The 21,299-nt window shown below is 36.5% G+C and overlaps 1 protein-coding gene across 1 annotated transcript in view; it reads left to right on the forward strand.

Annotated features, from left to right (window-relative positions):
* Window positions 1-220: 220 nt before the first annotated feature.
* The window catches only part of LOC123246013 (kinesin-like protein KIF28P), a 58,323-nt gene continuing 37,244 nt past the window's right edge, over window positions 221-21,299 (forward strand). Inside the window, exons 1-5 of the mRNA XM_044674976.1 lie at window positions 221-280; window positions 5,562-5,756; window positions 11,466-11,669; window positions 13,382-13,417; window positions 15,863-16,087. Of these exons, the coding sequence (XP_044530911.1) occupies window positions 221-280; window positions 5,562-5,756; window positions 11,466-11,669; window positions 13,382-13,417; window positions 15,863-16,087 (720 nt within the window). The remainder of the gene's footprint in view (window positions 281-5,561; window positions 5,757-11,465; window positions 11,670-13,381; window positions 13,418-15,862; window positions 16,088-21,299) is intronic.

Here is a 21,299-nt window from a genome sequence, read left to right on the forward strand (position 1 = left end):
GGAATATATGGCACAACCCAGAATTCATAAATAAACTAGGGTTATAGAAGATTACCTAAAAAATTTATAGCAGGTAATTGATAGCTTATAATGACATTAAAAATTAATTATCTAGAAAGTTAGTAGACATTTTAGTATCAGGTTAGGCTAGTATAAATTAGAAGTGCTTTTCTTAACAGTAATTTTCTCCCAAATACCAAAAAAAAAGAATGAATATATAATGGAAGTGCCCAGCTTTGAAAGTGTGAAAGTTGCAGTTCGAGTTCGGCCTTTCAATCAGGTGAGTACTTTGTGGCACTCAAAAATGTCATACTGGTTTTGATGATCTAGATTCTTGTTTAAACACATTGTCTGTGTAGCTAGAGCAGAAGCATCAAATTAACCTTAATGTCAGGTAAAACTTGATTAAAAATCAGAATTGTTAAAAATGGGGTGAGCTGCCTCCAGGAAATTGGGTACCTTCACCTTAGAGGTCTTCAAGCAGAGGCTGAATGGCCGTCAGGTATGTTATAGTGAATATTTACTTTTAGATATATGGGTTGAACCCAGTGACCATTAAGGTCTCTTCCACTTCTCTGATTTTGTAGTTTATTCAAACTTAGGTATATTCACTAGAAAAAGCAACACAGTAGGAAGTGATTTCATGTCAGTTTGTCAAGTTCAATCTTTTGGATATAAAGAAAATATTTTAAGACATCCTTTCTCATATGTTGAAAGTAGGATTTAGCAAATAAAATTGAGTGAAAATTTGGTTTTCTTTCCATGCTTTTTTTTTTCAATCTAGAAGTGGATCATACACAATCAGATTACCCAGCTTTAAACTTTATATGCTTTTAATAAATCATAAAAATTTTAAATGCTTTTCAAAACTTCTAAAAGATTATCCTTAGAAAAGGTTGCTTTTTGAAATTTGCTGAATTTCCAACTTGGAGCCAGAATATATTAGTGATTAACCATTCTTTTCCATGTAAAAATTGTTATAGGTTTTTTGCATAAAACTACACTTTTAAAATTTGGTTTTATTAATGTGTTAGTCATTACTTTGTCACTCACCTATTATTGAACTGATTCATTGTTTGTAAGGAGCAATGAATATCAATCTTTGAAAGCAAGAATGAATGGTTTCACACTATTCAGTTTCAAATGTTCTTTTACCTTGTTGCCACCATGTCTGGCTTTTTTTTAATGTGTTGGTTACTTGTTCTGAACTGTTCTTTTTTCTCCTTGGTCATAAAGAGTAGTTCCCTGGAGATGTAGAAAAGTATATACTAGGAAGTATAATAAAAGATATTTTAAGAAAAAATCTAGGAAAAGGATAACCCTGGCCAAATAATGTATTTCTAAACTGCTAAACCAAATTCTTCCATGGCTCATTTTGCATAAACCATTAAAGGCACTGGATAGGAAGACCTGCATTTGGAGCCTCTTTCAAGCACTATGAGACCTTGATTAGGTCCTTGATCTATCAGCCTCTGTTTCTTCTGTAGAAATGGGGATAATTCGTTTCATTGGGTTGTTAATGCAAATGAAACATATGACAATTGATATTTTTGTAGCACTCTAAAACATGCAAAGCATGTCTCACTTGATCCTCAAGGCAACCCTGTGGATCAGGGTCTAAAGAGGTAACAGGCACAATGGGGTTGAGTGACCCACACAAGGTTATGCAGCTGGCAAGTGTTTGTGGCAAAATCCAAATCTTGACTGTCATTGATTCCCAAGTCCAGTAAACTGTATATTATGGTGTATATTAAAGGGCTTTGCAAAACTCGGGTTTGAGTGGTCCTCTGGCTATGCAGGTATCTCTGAGTGAGGAACCTTTTGCTACCAGTGTTCTTCCAGAACTTATAGAGACTGTTGTCTGCAGCACTGAGAAGCCATACAGCCAGTGTATGTCAGAGACGGGACATGAGCCTGGTTTGTCCTCTCTGAGGCCAGCTCTGTACCATGCCACCTTCCTTACAAATCTTTGATGCTTTTAAAAAATCAGCTCTTGTTATTAGTCAACAAACATTTATTAAGCACTTAGTTGGTATTTTGCTGCTTCATCCTTCCCTCCTCTAAAATTTTTTTTAATAACCTTTAATTTCTGTATTAAAGAGCAAAGGCTAGGACAAACAGGGTTAAGTAACTTGCACTGGGTTACTGCTAGGATGTGACTAGATCCAGATTTGAACTCAGATCCTCCCAACTCCAGGCCTAGCACCCCCTACTCTGCCACCTAGTTGCCTTTTTCTATTTTTTGATAGATTCAAGTAGGAAGTTCTTTAGGAGAAAGATGGATTCAAATTATATTAGGACAGTCACACTACATAAGCTTTTGTATGTAAAATCTTTATTCCTTTGTACATATCAATTCCCTAAACAGCTTTATCCATCATGATTTCCTCACATCAGAAAAGATTCCCTTAGTATGGCAGCTTTTCTTATCAGTGATCTGTGAGCCCTTACCTTCTCTTTTTTTTTTTAAACCCTTAACTTCTGTGCATTGGCTCCTTGGTGGAAGAGTGGTAAGGGTCCCTTACCTTCTCTTATTCAGCACTTTCCTGGTTATACCATGACACTTATTTGAGCTTTCTTTGTATAGAAATGATGGTCCCACCCCTCAGGCTCTGATTGAAGAGCTTTTACCTCTTCTCTTCTAAAGCCGCCAAACTACTCAAGGCTTTTCCTTACCTTGCTGCCATGTGCCTACCTCTCCCTGTTTTGATATTCTTAAGTCAGCATGAGGCAGTCACAATGTCTCTGAGCTTATTTCCTCGCCAATAAAGTGGAGAGAGTAAGATAAAGAGAATAACCTTGCAATGTTGAAGCACTATTTAAATTTAAAGCACTACATAACTTAGCAATTACTATCTGTTTGACCCTGTTGTGCTATTTTAACATTTCCATCAAATGTCTATAATTACAGTTATGCTATCTGGGAATGTGGCTGATCTGAGAAGCTAAGCATTCAGACTTGGTTAGTACTTAGATGGGAGACTGGAAAATACAGTGTTCCAGATTTCAGAGGGTACATTATAGCTGTGTGATCTCAAGTGGAAAAGGAATGATGCTTGTCCTTTAATGTCAAGGAAAAACAAATTAATAGAAGTTGTGGAGAGGCAAATGTAGGCTTGATTTCAGGAAAAACTCAGGAGTCCAAAAGTAGAATAGACGACCCCAAGAGGTGATGATTTTGGGGAAGAATCTTAGGAAACCTCTTAGATTTTTTTATGCTGAAGCTGAATGACCATTTGTCACAATTCCTTTCAGGGATGGGAATGGAAAGAATGGAGTCCTTCCAGCTCTAAATTTTGTGATTCTCTAGCTTGAGTAAAGGCATAGAAAATATCAAGATTGCAGATAACAAGAAGCTAAGTGGAATAACTAATGCATTAGATGACAAAGCCACAATCCAAAAAAGATCTTGACAGGGAAGGCATAAAAATATAAAATGTAATAAGGATGAAAAGTTTTGCCTTTGGCTTAAAAAAAAATAACTTTACAAGTATAAAACGAGTGTTTGTGTGACTAGGTGGCAGTTTTTCTGAAAATGATCTGGTGGTTTTAGTGAACCAAAAGCTCAGCAAGTCGGATAGCTTGATACAGCAGCCAATAAACTAATGTAATCTTGACCTGAATGAAATTGGCTCCAACTCTAGAAAACTGATAGTCCCTCTGTACTCTACTTTGGTTAGACCACAGTTGGAATATGTTGATTTCTGGATGCTACATTCAGGAAGGACCTTGGTAAACTTGAGTGTTCAGGAAAGAATGATCAGGACAGTGAAGAGTCTAAAGATTATACCATGTGAGGAGAGGTTGAAAGAAGTTGGGGTGTTTAGCCTGAGCAAGAGAAATTAAGAGGGTATGGAAAGCGTGGCATAATAGCTATGTTTAAGTATTTAAAGGACATTATATAGAAGAAAGATTATATTCATTCTTTTTGCACCCAGAATGCCAAACTAGTGCTCACTTCGGCAGCACATGTACCAGAATGCCAAACTAAATGGGTGGAAATTGTAAAAAAAGGCAAATTTTAAGGTTTGACTTAAGGGAAAACTGCCAAATAAATGGAGCAACTTAAAATGTCTTAGGAAATAGTCTCCCCTTTACTAGAGGCCTTCAAGTAAAGTCAGGATGATCACTTTTAAGGTATTTTATAGAGGGAATTCTTGATTCAGTTGAACTTTTTTCATGAGATGCCTTCCAATCTGAAATTCAGTGATTCTGTTCTTAAATTGCAATTGAAAACTAAAGAAGCCCCAATGTTAATATCCCTAATATGGGTGGGTAGAAGAAATAGATACCCAGTGAATTACTTATCTACAAATTCATAAGCAAGAAAGAAAAACTTTCTAAGACTTATAAGAGGGGGAAAAGGGGTTTGGGGTTGGATATATTAATATTTAAAGGTATGGTCACCAAGGAACTGAACAAATAGCAATTCCTAAAATGATTTTAGTAATTTATTTACAAAACATAGGAGAGAGTTTCTAGAAAGATGAGAAGAGGGTAGAGTAAAGATCTAACTTAATGAACTAGATTTGTATTCAAGTCTGGGCTTTACTCCAACAGGGCTCCAGAGGCCTAGCCAGAGAGCCTAAAAGTCAATTAACAAAGGATTTAGCCAGGAGGGCTTCTCCCAATAAAGGGAGCCTCCGGGAGGCTAAGGTAGTCAGCCTTCTTCACTAACTATGTGTAGTTCTAAGGAAGAGATTTAAGAACAGTCTCACCAAGGTCTTGGGTCCAGCAAGCAGCATCTCCAACTCCAGTAAACAAACAAGAATTCTTTGACAGGAAGTTGTCACTCCCTTTTAAAAGGTGCTTCTTTTGCGTCACTTCCTGTGCCTTCCTCTTAGTTTACATGTTCGATCACAACCGATGTTTTGCTTAGGACTGCCCAGGAAGTAGTCAGTAGATTTTGATTCATCACTCACACTAGCACAGGTGAGTCACAAACCTTCCAACTTGTGAATGAAGTGGAGATGTTCTCACCTTTGGTGATTAGATTAAGGATAGGCAGGGCAGATTTAATTTCATTATCACACTCTTAAGGGAGCACAAAAGTACCATAAAGATTCAGATCCTACCAATTATGCCAACTGTAACTATGCAGGATCTGCTCTGCCTTGATAATGCCAAATGAAGGGTGGCAGAAGCTCGAGAACCCTGAGATACCAAGGAAAGGAGGCTGTGCACACCATCATGGTTTACATGTAGTGATGAATAAGGGTAGATCCCTGAACCAACCCCAAGGCTGGGTCAGATATTACATAAAAAGAGGACAAAGAAGGCACAGTGCCAGAGATGGCCCAATGTAAATTTTTCCAAGGGAAAGCTGGAGCTTCTTTTGCTTTTCACTCAAGGTAATTTGCACCCTCTGTGGAGTTGCTCCCACCATGAAGTACCCATCTTACATAACAGCAGAAAAGAATGCATCTTCTGAGGAACCCGCTTATTGTTAAGTAACCAAGGCTTATGACAACTTCCAGCTTATTGCACTGACAGCTACAAAAATAAATATACATAATAAAAGCCATCTAATGATTCTAAAACTATTTCTGATTTGCTTTTAGCGAGAGAAGAATGCAGGAAGCAGGTGTGTGATTTCAATGCATTCTGGGACCACTACCATTATCCATGACCCCAAGAACCCAGAACATATGAAAACCTTTACTTTTGATTTGGCATACTGGTCTCACAGTGGTTTTCAAAGGGACAAAGATGGTGTACTTATTTCAACTGGCTCTAACAGTGACTTTGCAGGCCAGGTAAATTGTCTTTAAATGAAATTCATTTGTGTGTTGTTGTTTTTTAACATCTACAAAGTATTGATATAAGGTGAAAACAGATTTTGACAACTATGCCAATGTGTAGGTAATGATATATGGTAAGAATATATATTTTCTTCATCCAAAGAAATGGTACATTATAAAGAAGTTGCCTTAAAAGTATAAATTTTTATCCCAGTGATATTGACATGGTTCTACATGTTTTTGGAACCTCTCTTTTGTAATTATATAAATTACATATATAATTATATAAAAATCTACTTATGGAAAGCGCTACTCCAGGCACTGGAGAAAATGACAAAAATAATAATGTTGCCCCTCCCTTCATAGAACTTATAGCAATTTATGTTTTAAGACTTCTTCATTGGAGCAAATCATCATTTGAAGGTTGATTTGTTTTTTCAAAACATACAAAATTAGCTCCTAGCATTCAGTATGATGAAAAAATGGATGATCAAACAGAAAAATAACTGTGTTGTGTTTTTTTTTTAATTGGGATCTGGCTAGAAAGTAATGAATCTTGTTTCTTCGTATAGCTCCCAAATTGACTCTGAAGATAATTTTAAAAGAGGTATATTGGATTAAGTGAGTTTCATTTCTTCTATACCTCTCTATCCATCACCAAAAGAATATAAATTCTTTGAGAGCAAGAAGGGACTTTTATTTAAACTTTGTATTAACATAGCACCTTGCACAGAGAAGGTGCTGCATAGATATTTATTGTTATTGAATTGGTATCTCATTCCCAAATTGGCTTTTTAATGGTTCTCCAACTTTTGAAAAATGTCTAATATCCTTATTTCAACTAGTTAAAATAGCTGAGCACTAAACCTTTTGAAAGGTACCAGTGAAACTTGAAATCTTTGGTAAGCATGCTTTAATGACTTTGCCAAGCAAAGAGATATTGGCAAAAGTTTTTGCCACTTGAGTAGGGATGTAAATAGTATGCTTAGCTCAAGTCAAACTTCATGGTTTTGAATGGTCCCAACTGAAATAAGAGTCATTGCAATGTATAGTCCTGCATATAAAGAGTTTCTCTTTTTATACCCTTTATGGGGGGACAACTAGGTGAATCTGTGAATTGAGAGCCAGGGCCAGAAATCAGAGATAGGGAAGATCAATTGGATAGATGAAGCATTTATTTAACTCTTATGAGGATGTCAATGTGCTGAGTGTTAGGAATACAAATACAAGTAAAAAAAGACAATTTCTACCCTCAAGGAGCTTGCATTCTTTTTTTAACCCTTTCATTCCATTTTAGAATCAATAATACTGTGCATTGGTTCCAAAGAAGAAGAGAAGTAAGGGCTAGACAATGGGGGGTAAGTGAGTTGCCCAGGGTCACATAGCTAGGAAGTGTCTAAGGCCATATTTGAACCCAAGACTTCCCATCTCTAGGCCCGGCTCCCAATGTACTTGAGTCACCTAGCTGCCCCCCCCCCAAAAAAAAAAGTTTACATTCTCATGGGGAAAGAGCACATTAAAGGGAGCTGAAAGGGGAAGGGTAGCAAGATAGTCAGGAGCAAGGTGAAAAAGTCTGTCGAGTCAGGAGTGGAACCAGGAGAGAATTGAGCATGAATGGCATAGAGGCATTTCATGAAACGGAGTTCCCAGGAAGAAACTCTGTACTCAGTAGAATCAGAGATTCCAGAAGGTCTATGGTGTCACAAGTTACAGAAAAGTCAAGTAGTATAAGGGGTCAGAACAATCCATGGGACCGAAGAGACTATTGGGAACCTTATCAAGAGCAGTTTTGAAATATATGTAAAATTGTTAAGGAAACATGAAAGGACTTGAGTATGTTTCTCTCTTCTTCATCCCAGTAACTAGCCAGTTTGCCTCATTCTCTACCCAATGGGAATACCATTGGTTATTTCTATCAAGTTTTTAAGAAATGATAAAAGTGGGCTAAAGGGTGTGGAAGGTGGCGTATAAGCACCACAATGTCATTTTTAAAGGAAAGCCAAGATTCTTATTTGGTATAAAGAAATGTTTGCAGTGCCTTGCATTGAATATTGTTTATATTTCTACTTCACCCAAGTAACTGCTATCTATGTTATACATACAAGCTGATCAACCTTTCAAAAGAGGTGGTGAAAAGACACTTTTTCATACTGCACATTAAGAGAGGCAGTGACATATTCTTTAAAAAACAAAGACATGAGGTAGGGAAAAGGATTCTAAGTGGCAGAACCATGACTCCTGTCAGTAGGTTGGAGAATGGAAGAATGTCTCACAGAAGAGGATGGGAAGGAGAAGGACGTGGTCCTACGAGATGGAAAAAAAAAAAAAAAAGCAAATTTGAGGCTTTTCATAAAGAAGAGGGAACTAAGTGTTCTGAAAAGGAAATCTCAGTGTGTTCTCCAAATGATTAAAGTAGAACCATTGAAGCTATCATCTAGTAGGAGTGAAGACAAGGAGGAGGAAAAGGAATGTGTGATGATACAATAGTACTGAGGCTGTTCTTTGACAACCTAATAACAATAGAGTTGTCTGTTGTCTTCCAGAACATTTAAGCAATATGTAACCATTTCACAAGGCTTATCAAAACAGATGGCAACTCTCAGTTTCTGGTGACTCACATGGTTACAAATGTTATTCCAGAAGAAACCTTGAAAATGTTAACCAAAGCTATAAAGTTTAGGGAATGAACCAAAGACCATGGGAGCCTGGGTTGTGTTTTCCTCTCTCCCATCCATTGAAGGAAAAGGATGTACAAAATTCATCAACCAATTCAGATTTTTAAAAAGATATGTAGAGAAGATAGAAACAAAAATGAGTTAAGAGAATGAATGTGAGTGTGGCATAGTCTTATAATGATGTCAGAGATGCTAAAGCACATGATGAACTGAACATGCGAAAAACTGACAATGAGAAGATGGTCCTTTTTTTCTATGTTGCAAAAAATAAAAGGATCAAAGAAGGAAAAGAACCATTTTCCAGAAGGAATGGCATTAATGATAACTAAAAACAGAAAGAAGCCAATATTGCTCAATTCCCCTTTTGTTTCTCTTTTCTCTACCAAGGAGAATTATTTTCATACTAGAAAAGAGAGAACAAAAATCATTAATAGAGAATTGATAACCAAAATGTGTAAGGAAAATAGTAAGAGAATCACCTAGTTTCCCTTGATGAATTCCAAGTGCCAGACTCAGAACCACATCTCTGAGTCCTGAAAGAACTGGCCGGTGCAATTCTTGTTCTATTATCAATATTTGAAAATTTAGAGAGTCCAGAAGGGGCACAATTTAGGACTACAGAAGGACAAAAAACGTCCAGAATTTTTAAAAGAGGCATTAGAATGGAGCCTGCAAATTCTAGTCCAGTGAATTTGACTTTGATTCCTGGGGAAATTCTAGAATGCATCACTTTTTAAAAATGCTTGACTGTCAAGAAAAGAATGTTGTGATAATAAAGAACCAGCATGACATCGTCAAAAAAAAAAAATCATGCCAAACCAATCTTTTCCCCTTTTCTGAAAAGAAACCAAAGGAATGTTGCATATGTAGTTTATCTAGATTTTAGCAAACCGTTGGAGAGAGTATCATCCTTCTTTTATGGTAAAAATGCAGACTACATAATAATATAAGTAGATAGATTCAGAACTGATCAAGTGGTTAAACTGAGAGTAACTGATTAGTTACAGCAGGAGTGTTCTGGTTGAATGGTTTACAGATCTATGACATCCTAATGATGGTTAATATTTTTAACAGACTTGGAAAAAGGTAGAGATAACATATGTCAAACTTTTAAATGACTGAAATCTGAGGAGTAAATCGATCCCTTTGGATGACACAATTTTTAAAAAATCATAGAGATAAAATTCATAGGGATAATGTTTTATAGATGAGTTGAAAAAAATCATCTTTGCAACTACCAGATGGTTATATGACCAGACAGCAATTTGTCTGAAAAAGATGTAAGAAGTTTGAGTTGATTTCAAGTTCAATATGAATGAGCAATGTGATGTCACAGCCAAAAAGCTAAAAATAATACATCACTAGTGTTTATTTAGCACTTTAAGTTTTGCAAAGCACTTTACATATATTATCTCAGTTGATCATCACAGCAACTCGGTAAGGTAAATGCTATCATTCTCATTTTACAGGTAAGGAAATTGAAGGTGGGAAAGGCTGAAATGAATGCCCTGAAATGCCCTGAATCACACATCTGAGGCAGAATTCAAACATAAGCATTCTTGATTCCAAATTCAGCACTCTATCGGCTCCCTGTAGGAAAAACTACCCACTCCTTATATGTCCTGTAGTGCAGAGAATTTGCATGCAATATTACCCTAGGCAATCCTGTCAGTTACCCTGAATGGAATCTTGCCAATAGCATACGCCATGCCAGGGGCCAACCGACAGTTGGTCTGTGACTATATAAGGCCCTGCAAACCCAACCTTGGGGTTCTCTTTTCCTTGACCTCACCCAGACAACTTGCTATCCCTGACCTTTCCCTTTGGGGTCCCTGATTGGGAAGGGTGGAAGGGAGGAGGATCATGGGTAGGAACTTAGTGTAGCCTAGTGGTTAGGGCCATCTCTAGAGCAATTCAACAACATCATTGGTGTACCTAGCTGATCAATAACACCAAGCCAGAGTCTAGTCATCTCTGGCTGGGGGCTGGTTGCCCTCACCTGTCAAGACCCTTAGGTCTTTCCCAGCACCTGCCAGTTGCCCCTAGCAACAGCTTAGCAAACCTAAGCCCTCTTACCTTATTTTTCCCTTTCCAGTTCAAATAAATCCCTTAGCCTTAATCTGTGTATTCCTGTGATTATTCTAACACCTTCAAGGCTAAGGAGACTAAAGGGAGGACAGAATTTTGAGAAGTAGGGGTTTCTGTGGAAGTGAAAGCTAAGCCTCCATTGTGGCCAGGAAACTGAGCCACAATTTCCTGCTGGGTTCTGCTCTCACCCAATAGGGAGTCAGTTACCTCAGCAGGGAGGGGCCACCAACTCAACATCTTAAAGGAGTGAAGACTCACTGGGCAGCTCAGCTGAGGCTGCTCCCCTCTGATAACATCAACTCCAATCTCCAGCTAGTTAATTACTGGCTCCTAGGCCCCTGGGGACCCCCTCATTATCACCTCCTCCTTATGCCCTTATAACAGTCCTAACACATAAAGCCCTTCAACAGCCTGGCTCCAAAATTTTTCCAGTTTTATATGTTATACGCTTTCTGCATTCTTTGTTTCAGTCAAAATATTCTATCTGCTGCTTCTTACTCATGGCATTCTATTGCATCTCTGTGCGTTTACATTCCCTCTTCACTTCTACAGCTTAGAATTCTTCAAATCCCTCAAAGCTTAGTTCTTGGGTCCTTTCCTTACATGCTATATTTCCTGATCCTCCCAGTTGCTAATACCCCCCCAAAAAATTATTTCATATCTACTTTGTATTTACAAAAATAATTTACACAGTTTATTCAAAGGGTCAAATGAGATCATATATGTAAAGCACTTCATAAACTTTAAAGTTCGCTATAAATAATGTTAGCTGCAAATCATATATTGTTGTTTTCTATATTATTGTTTTGCCTAATAGTGTCATGTCCTTAAGGCAGGGACCATTCGGATTTTGACTCTACCTTCCCAACATTCCACAGTGCCTAGTGCTTATTAGTCATTTATTAATGCTTCCTGTTATTGTTCTCCATTTCCTAAATTTTCCCACCTGTGATCTTTGTAGAAAGATGTTTTTCGAGATCTTGGCCAAGGAATTCTGGACAGTGCCTGGCAGGGCTATAATGCTACCCTTCTGGCCTATGGCCAGACAGGCTCTGGAAAAAGCTACTCCATGATTGGGTATGGTGCTGATAAGGGCATAATCCCAAATGTGTGCGAAGAACTTTTTAAAGCTACTGAAAACAAAGAGAAAAACCAGCAGTATCAGGTAGGATTTATTCTATAAGTGCCATCCAGAATTTTGAAGTTTCCTGTTTACTGGAATTTTATTTTATGTCAAAATCTCTGAAATGATAAATGATGACCATTTTCTTGTTCTAAGTAAAAATAATATTACATATCAATTAGACTAACTGTTTGACTGTTATAGAAATTAAATTGTTAAATAGAAAATTGATTTCATCTGTCTCTATTTGCTGACGACTAGCAGTTATAAAGTGATCTTGCCCAGAATCACTCATTTTCTGTGATCACCAGACATCTGTCATGTCTTAACTTTTCTAAATTTTTTTTAGTTCCTTAACTTTATTACCTTTTTTTGGATTTGTGTAAGTCTGAAAGGGCATACTTTGGATTCATAATTATTATAGTTTTGCTCATTATAGCAATCTTTGTCTTTGAAGTCACTGAAAACAATAAATTTTGTTGTAGCCCTTTATTTCAAGCTTAAGTCTTTGTTTCAAGTGTACTTCTTGTAAATTATGTATTTTTTTATTCTCTTTTCTAATATATTCTGCTCCCTCTCCACTTTTTAATGGTGGAAGTTCATCTAATTCATTGTTCTAAGTGTTCATAGAGTCATTGCAAAAGGGTCCTTTGAGGTCATCAAGTCTAAACTTTCATTTTACCAGTTTGAAAGGAGCTAAGTAACTTGTCCAGGGTTACTTAGACATAACTAATAATTATCCGAGGGAATATTCAAAGCCAGTTCTTCCTGCTTACAAATCCAGTACTCTATTTGCCGTCCTAGGGCCCTTATTTTACAGGTAAGAAAAGTAAAGACCAGAAAAGTCAAGTAACTTCTCTGAGGTCACACTGCTAGTCTTTGGCAAAGTAAGGATTGTTTTTCTTTCTTATCCAAAGCACCGCAATTCTGTTTTTCATCCTAACTAGAATGCATGATTTTAAAGTATAAGACTGCATTTTAGGCCCTGCTATAAAACAATAATTGGTGACATTTTCACATTTGAAATCAACTGACCACTGCAGTCTTTCTGCTTCTTCCTCACAGCAGTCAGGATTGAAGATGATAGAGAGGCCAAGAAACGTAGTTCTTTTTTCCTTCCAGTTTAACCATTGAAGTCAGATTTTGTATTTCCCTTCTGGAAAATAAAAGAAAGAAAAACCATTCATTCATGAGCCATAGGAGAAGCTTGTGTCGTAAATAGAAATTCAAGTCCAAAGAACTGGATTACTATCCTGGACCATCTTTTATTTGTTTGAGGAAGACACTTGAGACTTCTCTGCATCTTATTCTCTTCATATTTTGTAAAAAGAGACAAGATGGTCTCTGAATTTTCTCTAAGTATAAATCCTTTGATCTTCTCTGAAAGAAATGACTAGCTAGCTTGTTCAAAGACCTAAAGCAAGGTGGCTTGGTTTAAATTGTTTGAACACTTAACCTTCTGTTCTAAAAACAATTCTAAAGCAGAAAGGCAAGGGCTAGACAAAAAGAGCTAAATGACTTGCCCAGGGTCACATAGCTAGGAAGTGTCTGAGGACAAATCTGAATTCAGATTCTCCCAACTCTAGACCAGGCACACTATCCACTGTATAAACCAGCTGCCTTGGCATGGCTTAATTTGAGGACCAAGTCTATTGCCTCAGTTTCACATTTATTCTGAAATGATTGACTATTTTCAAAGATAATAAGATTAATGAAAACAATGTTTACTTTCTTTTATACTTTTTTCTTGACAGGTGACATTCAGTATGCTGGAAATTTACAATGAAGAGGTGAAAATAAGTGCATTTTCCAATACTTTCTGATTACCATGTAAAAAACTATAAAGTTCCTTGATGGAAGAAATTAGGTCTTAATCATCATTATCTAGAACAGTAACTTACACATGGCAGTTGCTCAACAAATATTTTCTGACTTAATGAATAATTATAGTTTCCTTGTCATTGGCTATTGTAATTATTTCATTTCCTTTTCTTGACTTTTATAAGTCATGTATGACCTGGTGATGACAAATCCCTCAGGACCTCAGTTTCCCCAACTGTAAATATTAAGAGATGGAAATAAATAACCTTTGAACTTCTAATTCTAATATCCTATACGTCACTCTTTTGTTTCCAATCTACTAATTTCTCTTCCTTGATATTTTAAGGGATTTGGGGATTGGTGGTGTGGATACTCCTTCCAATGATGTAGATCACAACCCATCCATCTCTTTTATCTTATACAATTCTTGTCTAGGTCTTACAATAAATCTCTCACAGAGGGTCCACTTAATGTTTAGAGGACCTTCTTATAGTTCCCTTTGCACTGCATGGATGTGGGCCGACAATTGGTTATTCCTCATTTTTATCATATAACCAGCCTCACTTCTTTTTTGCTTGTACATCTCATACTTTACATCATGTTTCTTGTACCTTTCTTATATATTGAAGCTTGCTTTTGTTCATCATATATCTCCCCATTATCATTTCGGTGACTTTGAAGTTTAATTCTTCAGAGACTGATATTCTCTGACTGATTGCAAAATAGCATCGCTAGAAGAATATTGTACCTAGAAAATATTTGTCTTTATTTGGGAATCTACTCACCTAGATTGTCATTCAAGGCTCTATCCTGAGCACTCTTTTCTTCATCCTCTATACTACTGGTTGGGGGCAATCACATTATATAAGTGCTTTGGTTTTTTTTTAAACCACATACTTTATTACTTCAAAATAATATGTAATTCCTTTAATCTGTATTGTCTAACATGATTTCCTTGATTAGAAAAGATATCTTCAGGAATTATAATGGAAATTTTTAATCTGACCTAGTAACTAAGGTCCCACCCTGTCACCCTGGGCTCTGATTGATGAGCTTTTACCTTATCTTGCCTGGTCTCCTGTCCACCACCCCATTTCCTAGACTTCTCCATAGACAAGAAACACAGAAGATGAGGAACATAGAAAGGTTTCAGTACCATCATTGGAAGAACTCAGACCAGAGATATCAAGGATCCCTCAAATTCCCAAGTTCATATCTCTCTATTTCAGTAGATTTGTAATCTCATCCCTTTGGCTATTTCTTCCAGCAAGGTAGATCCCCAACTTCCCTGCCTGACTCTCTTGTGCAAGTCTCATCCACGTCTTTGTAGAACTCCTCCATGAGTCTCCCCATCATGCTACTGGATCTTCCTCTCGTTCTCTTTGACATGATGTCACTAATAAAACAATGCCTAGGCCATCTGACTCAATCATATATTTCTTTGACGATGATGTCTTTTATGTTATTTCTGCATTGTTCCTCATTTATAACCTGTTACAAACCCCTCACCATGTGTCTCTCCATTGCCCTTTGGATGACTTCAATTTTTTTATTTTTATAAAACCCTTACCTTCTGTCTTAAATTCAATACTGTGTATTGGTTCCAAGGCAGAAGAATGCTAAGGATTAGGCAACGGGGGTTAAGTGACTTTCTCAGGGTCACACAGCAAGGAAGTATCTGAAAACCACATTTGAACTCTGAGTCTGGCTCCCAATCCACTGAGCTACCTAGCTGCCCTCCTCAACTTTATTTTTTTAGAAATTGTGCCATAATGTTTCCATGACTTAAAGTCATATAAAATCACTGGAAGAATATCTCTATAATAGAAAAGACTGCTGGTTATCAATGGAAGTCAATAAATAATTGATTTATTCAGACATTAGTATTTGCCTTCTGAATCCTATGGTTGTCACACCAGCCTATCATTTTCTTGTGATAATTTTCCTACTCTTTCTTGTAAACAGTAAGTTTGTCCATGCTCACAAATTAGCCATGGTTAAGGAAGGAAGAAGCATAGGAGTTTCAAGTTGATTCAAGTTTCAAGATGATTTGCATCTATTGTCCAACTTGGTAAATTTGTTTCCTCTTCCATGCTTTTTCTGAATGACTGGTATAGTCATAAAATCTGAATTTTAGAGCACAGGAAGATTAGACTATAGTCTAGTCTTACTCATATTTACATGTGAGGAAACTGAGGTCCCTAAAATTTAAAACGACTCACTCAAGATTATGTAGCTAGTTAATTACAGACACCAAACTAAAACCCATGTCTTCCAATTTATTAGCTTATCTAACTATTTAAAGCATGTGAAAGTAATAAAATTATTTCTTTAAAAAATTCTACAATTATTTTCTATCCAGAAACTAGAAATCAAGACTTCTTTAACCCTTTGTCATTTTTTTTTCCTCATAGGTTAGGGATTTACTATCTAAAACCAAGAAGCCTAGAGGACTTAAGGTACGGGAAGATCAGCACCAAGGCTTTTATGTAGATGGATTGACTTCGGTACCTTGTGACAGCTATGCACAAATTGAGAGGCTAATGGAACAAGGCATTAAAGCCAGAACTACAGCTGCAACAAGCATGAATGCCACCAGCAGCCGGTCCCATATGGTCATCACCATTCAATTCAAACAGGTATGACTCCAACCTCGTTTCTTCCATCTATAACCAAAGGGCATCAAGTGAAATACTTTGAAGATGATGGTATATACCAGTGCCCGAGGTGCCCATACAGGCGTGATCTATAGGTAATATTTCAGATTAAAGAATATGGGGGTACAGCAGGATGAAAAAGAAAAGCCAATTCTTCCCTCTTCACTATATCTCTTACGATTAAGTGAGCCCCATCATAGTGATTTAATAAGGGGTAAGGTCACTGATATATCCTAGCACTCTATTGCCAAAAATGAAAAATATAGAAATAGGTATAAGTGATAACATTTGTATAACCTAGTGGAATTGCTTGTCAGTTCTGGGAGGAGGGAGGGAAGAAGGAAGGGAAAGAAAATGAATTATGGAAACATGGGGAAAATTTTTTTAATAATAAAAATCTTCACTCCCCCAAAAATAATTACCCTGAAAAATCTTTAAAAACCTTCTGAATCACAAAAAAAGGAAAATTATATTTAGTATGTCTTTAAAGTTCAGTATTTGTGCCTCTACTAACATCCTACTTTGATGTCCACTGGTGATAACCTTGGGTTCTCAAAGTTTATGCCAGCAAAATACTAAGTCCTAAGAGCTCATGTTGCATAGAAAAGCTCAGAATAGGGGACTGGTAGCAGACTATTAGTCTAATATTAGACTATTAACCAGCCTAACTAAGATCATCACCAGTGAATTCAAATTAATCCTTTTTTTTTTATTTCACAAAAGCAACTCAAAGAAAATGCTTGCTATTAAATTTTGCTTTTTATGCAATAAACAACTACGATAAACTAAAAACAAAGTAAATTCCCTGAAATGAGTTCAGCAGAAAAAGTTATTGTCCCTGATGATACATGCCACCATCTACCTTTCTTTTATAATTTATTATTTGTTAAATAAAAGAAGAGAGAGAGCCAAGATGGCAGAATACAGGAGACAAATGGGGGATCCCCTTGGGAAACAGGGGATCCCAGAAGGGCATGCCGGCATAGAGGGGTTGAAGGAATGGTGTCCCCTTCTTGAAGAAGTGACACCTCTATAGGATATCGGTGCCAATCGGGGTACACAGAAACTTCCCCTTTCTCCCAGCAGGGGGTCAGGGTCACTTGGGCTCCTCCTTCTCCAACATTCCAAGGCAGTTTGTCCAAAATGCCAGGACTTGCTTCATTTCTTACACAGTAAATGGAAAAGAGAAATCATAAGGGAATTCAATAAGGTTAACCTGTTTACATTCCTACACTTGATGATGAAACTTGTAACTCTTAAGAACTTTATCACTATTAGGGAAGTTAGGAGGAGTATACAGACAGAGGGCTTTGGTGTGAGTTGATTATGTTGGGTTGGGCTCCAAAAAGAAAAAATATGATGGCATGAAAAAGAAGGATGCACTGAGAGAAAGAAGGAGGGAAAGATAGAATGGAGAAATTTTCTTTTATAGTAGAGGAGGAAATGGAGGAGGGATGGCAGACAGTGCTTGAGCCTTACTCTCATCAGAATTGGTTCAAAGAGGGAAGAATATATAAATATATTCAGTAGTATATAAAAATTTATCTTACCCAAGAGGGAAATAGAAAGGGAAGGAGGTAAGAGATATGGGATAAGGGAATGATAAAAAGGGAGATTAAAGTAAGCAAGGCAATGGTCAGGAGTAAAACAGACTTTCGAAAAGTGATAGGATAAAAAAGAGAGAAAAAATAGGATGGAGGAAAATACACGGTTAAATAATCATAACTGTGAATGGAAATGGGATAGCAAAATGGATTAGTATCCAACAATATAATTGACTTTATGCTGTGTTGATTTTTATAATTGAGTCTGTATATGCCTAAAGGCCACCTTTCTATGTCCTTGAGTTAACTTCAGTATTTGGATTTCCCTCTAAGTTAGCTTAAAGTTATAAGTAATGGGAAAAACTGTTATTTATCATACCCTTAGCCCCTGGGATATTTGTAGGACATGTTTGTTGTCTTTTAGCCCCATAAGTCAGCTTGGAACCATCTCCAGAAGATATAGTCTATCTTTGCCTATTTTTGTGCTATTAGGAGAGTTTTTATGTCTTCCAAGGAGACAGCAAGTTTAGTAGTTTTTATCTCCTAGCAAAGATTTCAAGATGCAGATGAGTCCAATAAAATTTTATTTGACATGGGAGTGCTAGCTCATTTTCCTTGATGTAGCCAGTTGCATTGTTTTTCCCATCTACCCAACTGTCTTGTACCTCCCAAAATGATAAGAACACTAGCACGCCCTACCTACCTCATGGTCTTTGGTCATTGAGAGAAGCCATTAACCCAGTTTATTGATTACTGCTTGCCATTAATAAATTGATCATGCTCAGACTATTGTCTCTTGAGTTTACCTTAATTTTTAAACATAGCAAGAAACAATCACAATCTCAAACAAACAAAAGCAAAAATAGACGAATTAAAAGATAATCAGAGGGGCAGCTGGGTAGCTCAGTGGATTGAGAGTCAGGCCTAGAGACAGGAGGTCCTAGGTTCAAATCCGGCCGCAGACACTTCCCAGCTGTGTGACCCTGGGCAAGTCACTTGACCCCCCTTGACCACCCTTACCACTCTTCCACCTATGAGCCAATGCATAGAAGCTAAGGGTTTAAAAAAAAAAGATAATCAGAGAAACAGCATTTTGCTAAAAGGTACCATAGACAATGAAGTAATATCAACAATTTTTCCAGCAAGTTTCTCTAATAAAGGCCTCATTTCTTAAATATATAGATGCCAAGTCAAATTTGTAAATATAAGAGCCATTCTCCAAACGATAAATGGTCAAGGGACATGAACAGGCAGTTTTCTTTTTTTTAATTAATTTATTTTTTCAGTTACACGTAGAAACAATTTTTGACAATTCTTTTCTGACATTTTAGGATTCAGATTTTTTTCTCTCCCTCCTTCCCTTCCTCTACCCCCTTTCCTCTAGGTAGTAAATAGAATGATATAGGTTATAAAGGCAGTTTTAAAAAAAAAAATAAAAGATATCTATAGTTATATGAAAAAATGCTCTAAATCACTTAGCAAAATTTAAAATAAAAGAACTCTTAGGTACTACCTCATACCCAATCAAAAATGACAAATGCTGACAGGAAAATTAGCATGCTAGTAAACTGTTGGAGTTGTGAACTGTTCCTAACATTCTGGAGAACAATTTGGAGAACAAAGAGCTATAAACTTACAAATGCCATTTGACCCAGCAATACCACTATACTGGCTCTGTACCCCAAAAATATTAAAGAAAAAGGAAAGGAACGTATCTGCACAAAAATATTTAGAGCAGCTCTTTTTTTGGTGGCAAAGAATCAGAAATTGATGGGATACTCATAAGTTGGAGAATGGTTGAACAAGCTGTGGCATATGATTATAATGTAGTATTATTGTGCTTTAAGAAATGATGAAGGGCTAGTTTCAGAAAAAAAAAAGCAAGAGATCATTGTGTTCTAATTCCTTGAAAACTACAAATCACTTTGAATATTACAAATGTTGTAACTATCATGTGATTGTAACATTATGGATATTATTAGCTCCATAAAAAGTATAATTTCTTACCAAACCTAGAATACTTGATAAACTAAAACATCTCATCCGAATTTAGATACATAACAAAGAGTATCTTTACTATCACTTTTCATTTATGCATGGTAATTCACAAAGTATTTGGAAGTTTTTCCCCAGTTTGCTATTATTTAGCTATATTTCCTAGGATCCATCTCTTCTTTGGATATCTGTCCAAAAAAACCCAAACAAACTATACTGATCTACTTATTGTCTCAATTCACCTTATCTTGACATTTTCTTATTTTCCAGGTTACTATTTGGGACAATAGTAGGAGCTCTCCTTTTGTCTCTAAAAAATAAAAATGTAATTTTTTTTTCTAATTCATGCTCACTAGTCTCCCTGAAATCTTTGACTAGTCCATGGATTCCAGATTAAGAATCCTGTTCCAAAAGGAAGTAACCAACAAAAAAGCTACATGTTATTTTAGAGAAAAGCATGGGAGAGAGATTTAGCAGCACTCTCTGCTGACTTGTAACTTAATCTGGACCTTTAGCAAGAGTTCTCTCTATAATTCTATTTGCTGAAAATTTACTAAAGAACCCAATAGAATCTAATGTATTCCCGGAAAATGGCTTTGGAAAATCATAATTTCCATTTAGGTAACAACTTAAAGTTTCGATAACCCTGTGAGTATGTCAGTAAATAACATGAGAATTTGTTTTCTTATGTTCAGATGAGGAAACAGGAATATTAAATAATGTGGTGGTATGGAAGGCTCTAAGACCTCACCCAATAGACGTGGGTTTAATTCCTAGCTCGGACATTTAATGACTCATTTCCTTCACTTTACCTCAGTTTCATTGTCTATAAAAAGACCTCACAGGGTAGTTAGGTGGAAAGAACTTAGTACACCTTAAAGAGACATTCAAACATGAGCTGCTCTCATTTTTATAAGTTGCCAAGGGATTAAATGGCTAAAAAGAAGACCTGGGCAAGAACCAGCTCAGATTCTGGGACAGATTCTGAAAATAAACTTGGTAACTTAAAAGATATTTTGAGAATCGTTCTTCCATTCTCTCCCCAACTCTTGTTTTATCGAGAGTAGAGCAACATTCTAGATTATCTGGAACCAGAATGAACTAACTGGTCAGGAGAACAGAAGGAAAAGAATGAAGAAGAAAAGAATTCTGTGTACTGCTAAGATATAAAGTTGTAGAGTATTATAAAATATGCTCATGGTGGAAGGGGATTAGGGACAGATTGAAGGAATATGGAGAGGGGTTGAATGGAATGATGCTCATGTTACTGTATGGAAAGGAGGTCTGATGCCTTGTGTGACTATAAAAGTTGAACTGAGTTGTTCTGTTCTCATTTCTAAATTGAAGTCACATGAGACAGAAATCTGTTTTATATCTCTCTTTGAAAGTCTTTTATCTCTTTGCTACTCTTCAGCTTATACAATAAGGTTAAATTAGGGGTTCTTATATGTTGACCTTATATATTGACAGTCTAGTGAAGCTCCCTAATTAGAATAATGTTTTCAAATAGATAAAATAAAATACGTGAGATTACAAAAGAAATCAATTATATTAACAGTTTTCAAAAAGCAAACCACCAGCACAGAGACCCCAGGTTAAGAACCCCCATGAGGGAAACCATGCCAAGTTTGTGGATTTAAAAACTAATGGGAAGC

The sequence above is a fragment of the Gracilinanus agilis genome, chromosome 4, assembly GCF_016433145.1.
Source record: "Gracilinanus agilis isolate LMUSP501 chromosome 4, AgileGrace, whole genome shotgun sequence".
Taxonomy (NCBI): domain Eukaryota; kingdom Metazoa; phylum Chordata; class Mammalia; order Didelphimorphia; family Didelphidae; genus Gracilinanus; species Gracilinanus agilis.